The sequence below is a fragment of the Atta cephalotes genome (assembly GCF_000143395.1).
Source record: "Atta cephalotes unplaced genomic scaffold scaffold00001, whole genome shotgun sequence".
Classification (NCBI taxonomy): Eukaryota; Metazoa; Arthropoda; class Insecta; order Hymenoptera; family Formicidae; genus Atta; species Atta cephalotes.
In genome coordinates, this window is record NW_012130065.1 from 14932124 (window position 1) to 14944915 (window position 12792).

The window sequence follows — 12792 nt, forward strand, 5'->3', positions numbered from 1 at the left end:
GCATATAAAAATCTCATAGGTCCTAAAGATTTTGGGGCTAAGATTTTGTAAAGTGAAAATTGTCTCGTAAATGTGTTGTGCAATTTCATGAAAATACGTCATCTAATACGTCAGATTATTTATACGAAGACATCGTGTTACACGATATCAACATATTTCCGATGATTCTCTTTTGACAATGTCTTGCGTATTTTTTGTCGCAAATTGTCCTTTCATTTTTTGCATACTTTCAGTCATACACTTTCATTTTCTTTTTTTCTTGATACTTTTCGCAATCTCTTTGTATCAACGAAATCGAGAGATAGGTAAATGTAAAAGTCAATGTTTCGTTCGAATAGAATGAATGAAACAAAGGCTATAGTACCATTTAATCTACTTATTTCGTCTACATACACTTTTCAAGCGATAGTTTAAATAATGCCCATCAGAGAATCGACTCCGAGAGAGAAAGAGAGAGAGAGAAAGTATACTCTCCGCGTATACTCCGCGTAGAAAGAATTTTATAAATATACACGTACATGTATATGTATATATCCTTTTCTATTATTTGACTAGTAACCACGCAAGTACACTCATCGCCACACAAAAGGGTCGCTTGCGAAAGATTACTCGTAAACTCTTTTAGTTGCATTATATATCGTTAAACATTGCTACTATCGTTTCTCGTGACGCGTAAACACTAGTACAGTACAATAGCTGTGATTGTTAGCTTCACGTTCTCACTTCTACTTAGTCACTTCTACTTAATTAAATTTAATTCCTCGCGGTGTCGAACGATGATCCATTCTTTGCTTGATCGAGGACATAGGTGTCATGAATCTTTTTTCTTTTATACAAAAAGAAAAAGTAATGCAAAACAAGTCTCGATCATTTATGGACGACGATCATTGTTCGTACGCGAACTGTTTCGAATTGATGCAAACAGCCGATAGAGCCGATAAAAGGCAGTTTGCAAAATATGCTGATACGTAAGATAAACCGTTCGGTAGGATAAGGTATCTTGAGGTCCTCTCAAGGAAATGACACGTTCGCTTTTGGCGTACCGCGAAGAAGTAGTAGCCTGTAATTACTCTTTTGTCTTCTTGATTCGAAACGCACGTGTACACCGCACATTCATGCGCGCAAGACGATGAAGATTCTTGCGTCCCCGAGGATGAACGGAGACATTAAGCTTCCCTTCTCTCTCAGAAACATCCTCATCCTTCATCATCGTCATTATCGTTGCACAAAATCGCATACGGAGAAGAAGAAGAACTCGTATACATCGAACTAACTGCTATGTAAAGAAATGATGATAATAGCGTTATGATGATGAAAAACTATTCAATTCGAACATCGTACATTCGATCTCTATATGCGATTTCTATGTCATGTATACCTACGGTTCCTACTAGACCAAATTTTTTCGTAGGTTTGATAGCGCCAGGGAAGCTCGATGCACCGAAACTCTCCAGGCACGCGACACTAAATATCATATTGCTTCGAACTGAATATTTTTCGATAAGCTCACTTATTCTCACACTTGAATGATCGCTCTCTTTTTTAGATATATTTATAAATTTTTGCAACACCAACGACGTGGCTATTGAAATGATTCTCATTTCATCGTACATTTGGAAGTAGATACCGTTTCATCATTCCTTGCAAGAAGAGAAAAAAGAACAAGATGTATTTCTACAAATGCAATCTACAACTTCCAAAAAAACTCTAAGTCATTATTGTCATTTAAAATTGTATGACCTTCAGATTAATTTAGATAATTTAAAGATGATTGAAAAATGGAATTTTTCAAAAGGATACTCATCACTTGGAAGAAAAAGCAGTCTATTGTTGTAAATATGTGTAGATAGATGTGCCCGCAATGCGATATTAATTTACACTTAATACGCAATTCGAGGATTGGTGAAGAAACATTAAACTGCGAAGTCGAATAGCGGTCCTTCGGCGTTGCTGTTTATATTTCCGTTGAAAATTCTCGAAGCCCTACCTACATGCATCTTTATAATAATTTTTTGCACCATATAACATAAGATAAAGTGTGGCAATGCTTTAAAGCGAGCTCCTAATTGTCTAATTCTCCAATTTGTCCTTGGAAGATACTCTAACGAACTACGCTGTTGCTCGAATTTTTTTTTCGAAAAAAGTAAGAAAGATCTGTGTGTAATTGTGTTTTTACTTAGCTCTGTCAATCGATTTTGATAGTCCTAGTTTAGTTTAATAAATTGAGAACTTAAATATTAAAGTGTTCTAATATCATAAGCGTATTACTTATTGCGAATTGCTTGTATACTCAGTTAAGAATTACGATTGAGTTGAAAATTTATTCGTTTGAATTTGTTCAAAATTGACTGATACTTAATGAAGAAAGAGCACAAGAAGAAAGATAATTAGAAGATAAAATTTTCCGATGATAAGAAGTAATTGGCAATTATTGAGGTCAAATTTCGAAGGAATAAATATATGATATGAAAAGAGAAGATGCATTTAGTATTGTGTAATTCTAACTTAATGAGATTTTGCTTTTTTTGTATGCATGCATAAAGATGTAGCGATAGAAAAGTTTCGATTTGTATACAATTAAGATTTTTTAAATTAGATATTTTGAAAATTAAATTAAGCTTAAATTAATATACGGTTTGGCAGTAAATTGTAAGGACGAATAGATCGAGATTGATTCGCGGTATCTTTGATTTAACTTTGACTTTCAGTTAATCAATTAGTGTTGATTTCTCTTATTGAATCAGATTAAATTGATTAAAAACTACGAACAGTGTGTATGTTGTGTTATATGAGAGTATTTGTCTTTTATATAAAAAAAGAAAAGTATCGAAAGAATCAAATAGCGGCAAGATCGACTGCTGATCGAGGCAATGATACAATCGCGTTTAAGGATTACGTAACAATCACTACTGTGCCCATTTATAAGGTGCAATTTATAAGATCGGTCTGTCGCGAGAGCAAAGCCTTCTGTCTCCATCGTTACATCCGTTATCAATACTGAAGAGATTTGAATCCCATCAGTGCTTTCCTCTCTGTCTCCCTTTTTCTTCGGTAGCATTTTTCCCTCCTGACGCTGCATTACTTTAGGATTCTCGTCCTGGCCAGCCTGCGATCGCGCGGACGTGTCTCGCATCCGTTCGTGTGTCCTGTTACGTTCGCCGCATGCGAACGCTCTCGTGAAAACTTTCGTTAGAGATAAGTAAAGAAAAAGATATCGCGCATGTGTAATCGAGAAAGTGTAATGCATAGGCATAATATAATAATAATAATAATAATAATAATAATAATAATAATAATAATAATAATAATAATAATAATAGTAATATTGCATAACATACATAACAATTGTGATCGTGAGAGTATCTGTTACGAATAAATCAGTTGCAAATAAATCTTGTGACCTTTTTCCAAGCTACATTCGGTTCTACTTTTTCCACCTTCCACGATTATTGAAACTTATGTTAAATCTGATCGAAGAAATCTCGTGAAATACTTTCAGATGTATTAAACGGATACAAAATGTAGTTTTGATAATATTTTTTGGAAAGCTCTGATTATTTTCAATACTACTTTAATATTCAAAGAAAAATTGATGGAAAAACGACTTTTGCAGTAATTTAATAAATTATGTGCAAATAAACGGGTCTGTCAGTTCGGAGAGAAAGTGCAACACTATATTATATTTATTTATATAATACAAATGAATAAAGGAGCAGCGAGAATGTTCTCTAATGATGAGGAATGTAGTTGTGCGAGTCCTGAGGGCATCCTGGCAGCAGGTTCGTCGTCTCTTCGTCCGTGGAGCTGCACAGCATCCCGACTAGTGTATAATCTACAAAGGGCGGCAAATCCAAGTCGGTGGTAGCCGGATCGCTGTAGCTGTTAACTGTTCCGTGAGCCGGTCCGGCGCTCATCATCTGTGGCACCCGTTCAAGGATCTCACAGGTGTAATGACAACGTTCATTGCTGGGATAGAAGAAGGATTCGGGACTATTTCGAGATTGAACCGATGTTTCCGCTATGCCAGAGTTGTGAAACAGCTTTTCTGTAGTTTCCGATGTCTCTTGATTGCCGTAACAACTCTGAAGTCTTTCGTCCAGATTCGTCCGGATCGAATTTTGATGAATGACGCGGTTATGTGGCTGGTTTTTAGCATCACCGTGTTCGAACATTTGGTGATAACTATCGAAAGGATGATACGGTTTGCTTTCGGGGCTACAGTTGCGTCGCACTGTCTCCTGTAGATCTTCACTCTTCGGTTTTTGATAGAGGCTGTATTCCGTTCTGCTCACCATCGGAGGTTGACAACTGTTCTTATAGCACTCGACTTCTCTACGTGAAGATAAGAGATCTTCCTCCTTGACTTCGAAACTTTCCAAATGTAGTCTGTTATCTTGTTGATCTTGAGACCAATAAGATTGCTCATGTTCATCTTTCGTGTTTCCATCGATAAAACCTTTTTGACTCTGCGATCGGGGATAATTTTGGTAGCTCAAAACGTTGCTTACGGGCTGATTTTGATTCTTTTCTTGAACATAATGATGCTGATGCATCGTTCGCCTGGAAGTAAAGCCGTTAGAGACTTTCTCAGGCTCGAAGTTGGCGAAATGGAGTCTCTCATCCTGAGGCAGACTCAGGTGACTGCTGCTGGAGTCTTCGCTGAGAAACTGGTTCCAGTAACCCTGATCTTGATTTTGTTTCATTTCGTACTTAATGGTACCGCTGCCGAGGTCGAGTAAAGTTGGGGGTGAACGAGCTACGTCCTGGAGATTCGCTGAAAAATCCGGCCTCAAGGGTTGATCCAGTTGAAAGATTTCTTCCGGTTGAAAGAGATCGCCTGTGAAAGGTGGAAAGTCGCCATAAGACGCTTCTTGAGGAACCTGATTTGGCAAACAGTAACCAACGGGGTTTTCTTGTGGCGGAACATCCTGCAGCCAATAAGGTCCGTCTGTGGGAGGCAACTGTTGAGGATATATCGTTGTTTGATGATGATGAGACTGTGGATACGACGGTACATTCGTCTGCAGCGAGCACATGCACTCGAAGGGCGGGCACGAACATGAGTATCCTACAATAATTTTATTATTATTCGAAATTTATTATTAATAAAACATATAATTTTTTAACCCTTCGTCTACTGCAATCATATTTTTTACACTCTTTGTTTTTTTTTAATTTGAGTTCTTTTGTTCAACTCAAGTTTTTTTTACTATTCTAGGTTTTTAAATAAAAATGTGAAAATATTCGGAGTTATTTTTAATATCTCTTTATATTACTAAGTGGTTTTTTAATTCAAGTTTTTAATTTAGTAACAATTAAAATTTGAGCAAAATAAAGATGAAAATTCAAAGTGAAATTCTGCTTGTGTCAAAAAAGATCCAGATTGCAAAGAGAGTTAATAAAACATATAATAATTGTTATTTATGATCTATGTAAATAACAATTTATTTTTCATTCTCCAATTACAATTTATAAGAAGTAGGCGAGTAAGTGCAATTTCCGCGGTTTACTGCAGATTTAATTTTAATAGTAATAAATTTTGCAAGTTGAAAATTGAAATTTTATCAAAATTCAATGCATTTTATGTACAGAGTCCTAAAATTTGCGACTCGAGATATTACAGCAGAGAAACTGACTGATAAAAGTCGTTGTGTTTACTCAATTATGTTATCTTTGTTCAAAGTACGCGGTAGTTTTTGAAATTCGAGGATTTAAAGCTAGCCAATCACAGGCCGCTGTAGCAATCTAAGTTGGTATGCGTGTAGTAACGCATGTAGTTCGCGCGTTTTCGTAGTTCATTTGTTGAGTGGTCGGCGAAGTCAAATCTGTAATCTTTCGATTTGAAAACGAACGAGTATGGTTTTAAGAAGCAATAAATTTTAAAGAATCCGCTTCCGTTTCTGTGACGAGTGCAGTGAACGCGATATTTCGTTTAATATTTCGCAATGACAGTTGCGGCTCGCGAAAATCGAGGTTACAATTTTCGAGTGTCACTTGTTGCGTCACGGCGTGTTTCTTGACAATCTCGAAAAGTTCGCGAATAAAGCGTTGCATGGGTTGGTTTTAATTAATGTAAAATTGTTTTGTGAAATAGTATGTGTTCAATGTGAAACATCATCCGGAGCTGATGCTGCAAGAACGTTTGACAGAACGACGACGTTCAGTGAGTATTTGTTTCTTTTTCTTTACTTGTGTTTATGAAAATTCAATATTAAGTTCATTACTTGAATATGAGGCTGAGTTTTTACCTGACGCTATGATGCTCATTTTCAGCAACAGGTCATGTGATCAAAATTAATATTTGATATTCGTCAATTTCTATCACGTTATTTATTTTAACGCCGAAAATGAGCATCGAGCGTCGGTATGAAAAGATACCTTAAATTAAATATTTTAAGTGTAGAATTCTATTACAGGATGTTTCATAATACAGTCTTAATCTTCGTAATAAATTCTCTGTAAATTTTTAATCAAAAATATTTCTTGGCGCAAATAAAAATCTAAGCACAAGTCCAATGTAAGAGAGCAACAGAAGCGAAACTTCTAGCAGGCAAAAATTGAGATAACGAAAAGGCGTTTACTTTTTTACATTTCTCAATTTTTCATTGATTCATTTTTTGCTTTTTAGAAACTTTGTTTACACTTCTGTTTCTCTCGTCTTACATTCGATTATATTCCAATCTTCATTTTTTATCAAGATTTCGATAATTGTAAATAAAAAATGATATTTTACAAATTAGGATTTAGGAAAGTAAATGGATAAAATTGTGTGCTTTCACTAATTTCAAATAGATTTAAAGAATTTTAATTTGAGAGTGTGTTACAAAAAATAAAATATCTCGTCTTCAGATTCTCAATTTTCCACGCGTCTGCAGTTTCTGTCGCAGGTATCTGTTCGCTAGCGCCATCTCGTTTACAGTTATATGTATGATTGTGTCGTTGTCGTCTTATGAGAAGGAAAAATACATACATACATGTCGGAGCAATTGATGCTCTTATAATTCAATAGAGATTAATTAGTGACGCCTAATGTTACATTTTGGAAGTGATAACAAAGAACAAATATAAAGTAATAACCTTTATCAGAGATCAATGGAGGTGGTTGCGTCGTTCTCGACGACTGCTCGAGCGTATCCGTGCTTGATCTTTTACTTCCTCTCAGTGACATTAACTGTAACATATGCATTTCATTGTAATTTGTTCATTAAATGTGACTTTTCATTGCAGGAAGGCGCGGCCACAGATTGTAAGATTTAGTTCAATCTCTTCATTACGGTGAGAGTCATTTTTTTCTTTTCTTGTACAATTAAATTAAGTGTAAAATATTTTGCAATATATAATTAAATTATTAAATAATTAAGAGACATCAAGAAATTCAAATATTATCCGATTGATATAACTTGAAAAAATATATCAAATCAATATTTAATCCTGAAATTGGAGGAAGATAAAAGAATTGCTAATTATAGCATTTTCGGAAACCATAATCTATTGTATTTTATGATTAGGTTTATTTTTATTGCTGCACTGAACTCCATTAGCTACTTTCTTTTATCACATATTGTCGTAGCTAGAACTTCTTGCTTTTGTCAAATATTAAACAGATACTCATTCCACTTTAAGTACAAAAAGTGTGCAACTAGTTCAACTATAAAACAGATCTCTTGTTTAATATTAGATGAACAATAAGAAGGAAATGATACGTGAACATTCGAATGTTTCCAAATGTCTCAGGTAGAACACATATAATTAAGTCATAACAATATCATAGAACGTCATCATGACATCATTTGTCACTTGAATATGAACTTGTAAATGAACTTGTAAATAAGATCATAATAATGTATTATAATATTATTATGATTCTCTTTTGTTTTTACTTGAAGTAGCTTACATCTTTGATCGCATATAAAATTACCTTGGAGCCTAGAGCGGCCTCTCTCGCTAAAAGCACTGCCAATCCTCTGACCCTCCTACCGGCACCCACGCTTCTTCGCGCCTCCGATGTAGATTTCGCCTCCGGTCGCGGATGGTCGTGCTGGCCCTTGGCTTGGAAGAAAATCGCATGCTCCGTGTGCCGCCAAAAGTGCGTCACGGGATAACCGCAATGACCGCGACACGATAGTATCTCTAAACGACCGGTGCACTGTCTATTGGGGCACGGTTTGCCCTGTTGCTTCTTTCTGGCCTGCGGACAAAGTTGAAGCGTGTATTGAATGCAAAGAAAAATTGAATTGTTGATATCCAGGTAAGCAGGTTGCAGTATTCCAAAATTCACTATCAGTACTGAGAATCTCATAGTAAATCATAAATGTAATATAATACAGATATGTAAATGATGTATATTTACATATATGTTATATAACACACTACAATAAAATCAAATTTTGATTAGAACAATAAAATTTTTTAATTTTGTTTTAATTAAAAATTAAGAAAACTTTGTCACGTATACAAAATATATCTCTTAATGCTGTGTTTATTGAGTGCACGTAAATTATAGATTTTTAGCATTGGCAGTAAATTGGAACATAGAAATATAGAATATAGAAACCATAATGATATTATAAGGATATTTTTTTTCTCTTTTTCTCTCTTTCTCTTTCATCATGACTTCATTTGTTACTTATAAGTAACGAATAGTCATGATAAGACATCCTATGATATTATTATGATTCATCTTATCTGTGTAAATCCGATTGACTTTTGATCTCTTATTCAAGAAAATTAACAGCGTCCAAAGATTTATTTGCAGACTCGCGTAAATAATTTTGAATTACTCCCTCGATTATTAACAAGACGTAACGCGTCGCAGACAAGCGGACAGAATTTTGCGTCGCGACAAGAATGCCGGCGAACGTGTGTGACTATCGTGCGAGCGCAATTTACATTTATTATCGAGTCGAGATTTATGTTTATCGTTCCGTTATGCGCTTCGCTCACCTTATCGCAGATCGCCGGTCGGAGGTGAACCCTTCCACCGCCGGGCAGTATGCACTCCTGCGAACACACCAGAACGCCCAGGCAACTCTTCTTCAAAATGCTTACGTTGTGATTGTTAGTGTTTCTCATCGCCCAACCGGAGGCGTGCCTCCTTGCTTCCTCGCAATCCGGTCCATAGACTCTCCTCACATGTCCGTCCGCCCATTCGCACCAGGAATCGTATTCTACTACCTGAATCAAAATCCTATTTGAGATCATGGCATTCGCAAGGATGTGATTTTATTGAATCTTTTGCGGGATTTGTAGACACGTTTTATGGATCGCCTATAATGGGAATAATATTGTGTAATAAATCGTAAAATAATATAAGAAATTAATCAATCAGAGTCGATTCTCTTCATATTCGACTGTGATTGATCAATTTCTTATAACTGTCTTATAATTTATTACATGTTGTTCCCGTTATGAGCTCTTTAAACTCATTCTACAATTACATAATTGTAAGTGATTGCAGTTGTAAAAATTGATCAATCACTCCTCATATTTGACTGGTCAAATTCTTACAGTCACAATCACTTACGCTTACGTAATTGTAGAATGGGCTTTAGGAAGTAGATATTCGTTCGGCAATTCGTCGGATTCGAGAGAAGAAACTTACCCTTGGAACGTTCGAATCGTTTATGTCCCACTCTTGATGAGGATGATGTTGCTGTTGGTTGCCGGCGACAGTCGCTGACATCGTCGGCGACCCCACGCGACTCCTGCAAAGAGAATATTTTTAATAAAATATAAGTATAAATTACTTCAGACTTTTAAATCTTGCATCGTCACAATCGATCCAATATCGATTCAAATCGGCATCATTGTTCCGCGAAAGATTTTGTTACGACCGAGGATCGACCTTATGACCTTGCAAATTGTCCGGAATCGAATTCTGAGACTAATTTAATATTACGCAATTGGCCGGCAACAGTAGGATAAAATCCCGATTTATGGTGCATATCCAACTGTACTTCGCGCGATACTTATGGGAGTTCGTGGGTGGTACGGCGCGACATGAAACACGTTCAGTGTACTTTCCGGAATCCTCGCATCCATTGCGATCAGATCGAGATGCGAAAGATCAATTCTCGATAGTCGTTATAGCTACCCTTGAAATTTGTCGACGGTATATCGTGTCTGCGGTCGCACATTTATCTTCACAGATAATCGAACATTTAATTCATCAAATGTGCTTGTGCACGAAAAACAGACGAATTTATTAATAACTGGAGTAATATTAACATTAATTAATGTTAATCAATAATAATAATCAGTATATCGATTGGAAAAAGTTATATCTTTCTTTGTTTCACAACTGTCACGTGCAAATAAATCTTATTGGTTCATTCTTATTTATTTATAATAGCTGCGTGTGCGTTCAGCAGAAAAAAGCAGCTTTACAATTGTTCTAAGATTTTTTAATATAATTAAATTCTTGTTTTTAACTTTTTATGAATCTAAAAATGTAAACCAATCATAAGGACAGAAAGAACGACTTTTTTGCAGATCTAAAAATAATTTTGTTAGAGTTATCGTTAAAATGATTATATAGAAATCTCAAATATGTTACTTCTGCAAAACTGCTTTTTCTATTGAACACAATCAATTTAACAGTTTAGACGTCAGTTTTTTTGCAGGAATTTAACATAAATTGTTAAACATTATGAAAGTTCATGCAAGAAATCATGCGAAAGCGCAGTCATTTGATTAATTCGTTCTTTTGCATGTATTAATAAGGCTGAACATTTAGCTAATCTTTGTGCCCTAAATGGTTTTTGTCGCCACAGTCTCTCTTTCCCAAGCGGCGCAAGAAACACTTGTGTATAAATCCTCTTATAAGTGTATCTTCACGTCAGCTCACAAACCAGCTCCTGCCTTTCCCCCGTTGACATTAAAGTCTGCGCTTATGATCTGTGGCGGCATTACGGTATGCGAGGACTCCTCGAGTTGCAACCGAGTGTGCAACGACCTCCCGATCGTATATCACATCTCAAATAGATTTTTCACAGTTTTGATCTCTGCGAGAGAGGTGCTTTGAGAGTATACAGAATATCATGCACAACTTGATGCACAATTAATGAGTAATTGAGGGATTTTCGTAATAAATATGAAAGGGTTGCGATCAAAATTAAATAATTTTCATCATCCCACACGATTTTGCTGAAGTATATAAATAATTAATAAATAGTTAAATATAGATTTGAAAATAATTTTATTAGACGATCAAAATAATTATGTAGGATACTCAACAAATTTGTTAGAAGATTCAAATTTTTTGCACTATTGCTTGAGTTTTCTACATAAATTTAATTGTCCAATAAAATTATTTTCAGATTTATATTTTTAGGTATTTCAGCAAAATCGTTCTTTCCATGTAGGGATGATATTTATAATACAATAGAGTAACTTGATTAATACCTCTTGAAACTTGAATAAATGTCAGACACTCGCCAGACTCGATTTCCTCGGTCCTGTTAATTTTAGGTATCGCAAATCTGCGAGCAGACTTGTATATTCATTCACTTGAATTTACTTGTCGCATGTATGTTCGTCAGGAACGGGATTTCGAAAGGATTTCTGCGCCTCCTACGGTGCTCGCACAGGTTACGCGTTAGGTGCATGCACGCATCGTTTCCGTCGGTTTTATCGAGTCGCGTTCATAGTCGGACGTTTACGATCCTGGAACACCTACTCGAGAACGTTTCATCGCCCGTGAGTCGCGTCTTCAACGGCGCGAACCACCTGAATGAAACCTTCCTCATGCTGACATGATCACTGTCGAGGAGCCGCGGTTCCAATTGCAGTGACCGCCAATCGTGTAAAGTATGTTTATTGCGCCTCTCGATTCGACACGCAGGCATTTATCGCCTGACATATTTCGTCTAGATTTCTGATAGCGATCATTTGCATCGTTAATCGCGACATCAGAAACGACTGGCGGAATGACTTCTTTCTTGACTTCTTCCATTGCACATTGCCTTATCGTGTATATATTTAACGTCAATTTTTACTTGCTTGTTTTATTGATTTAAAATAAAGTATTATATAAATATTATATTTTTGCTTGCATCATGGGATGATCGGTGTGATGAAATAGATTTTAGTTATCAGTTATAGAAAAACCAGTTGTTTAATTATTAATTGTAGAACAATAATTTTTCGTGATTTTGATGATACCGGTATGCTGCGCGGGCATTTATTGTCTGACATATTTCGTTTAATAATGTCTAGATTAAATAAGGAATGATATAAGTAATTTGTTGCACGCATATCTGATAAAACGCTTGTTTCGAAGCTTAATTAATACAGAGCGTCGGGACAAATGAGTGTTTATTACTATTAGAATCATAAATAAATACAGGATAAAGGAGTCACGATTTAATAAGAAGATATAACAGTTCTAGTCCATGTCTTTTTTAAATTCAAACCCTGTAGTGAACCTTGTTACTGAATAAGAAATTAAATTGTGGTTGAAACGTCTGTAATTGTCAATTATTGTTAATAATATACACAATATATTATCATGCCATCGAGTATCGGTATATTAGTTTGCATTACTGATTTATTTTAATTATCAATTACAGAAAAATAAAAAATCAATTACTTAATTATTAATTATAGAAAAATAATTTCTTGAAATTTCGTGAAATTTCGATGATATCGACTCCAAAGAAGAAAGTATTCTTCTTGCTTTGTACCAAGTGATAATTCTGTCATTCTTTTTTGATGGTTCCTTATGCATAGTGAAAAGAAGACACGCGAGGTGCGTTTACTATACATTACGTCAACGTTTCTCTCTCTCTCTCT

General features: G+C 35.5%; 1 protein-coding gene across 1 annotated transcript in view; it reads right to left on the reverse strand.

Moving 5' to 3' along the window:
• Nucleotides 1–3728: 3728 nt before the first annotated feature.
• LOC105617246 (transcription factor glial cells missing-like) overlaps nucleotides 3729–12792 on the reverse strand; it is a 12954-nt gene continuing 3890 nt past the window's right edge. The window contains exons 2-6 of the mRNA XM_012198815.1: nucleotides 9602–9704; nucleotides 8944–9174; nucleotides 7919–8188; nucleotides 7078–7171; nucleotides 3729–5068 (exon numbers count right to left, since the gene is read on the reverse strand). Of these exons, the coding sequence (XP_012054205.1) occupies nucleotides 3729–5068; nucleotides 7078–7171; nucleotides 7919–8188; nucleotides 8944–9174; nucleotides 9602–9704 (2038 nt within the window). The remainder of the gene's footprint in view (nucleotides 5069–7077; nucleotides 7172–7918; nucleotides 8189–8943; nucleotides 9175–9601; nucleotides 9705–12792) is intronic.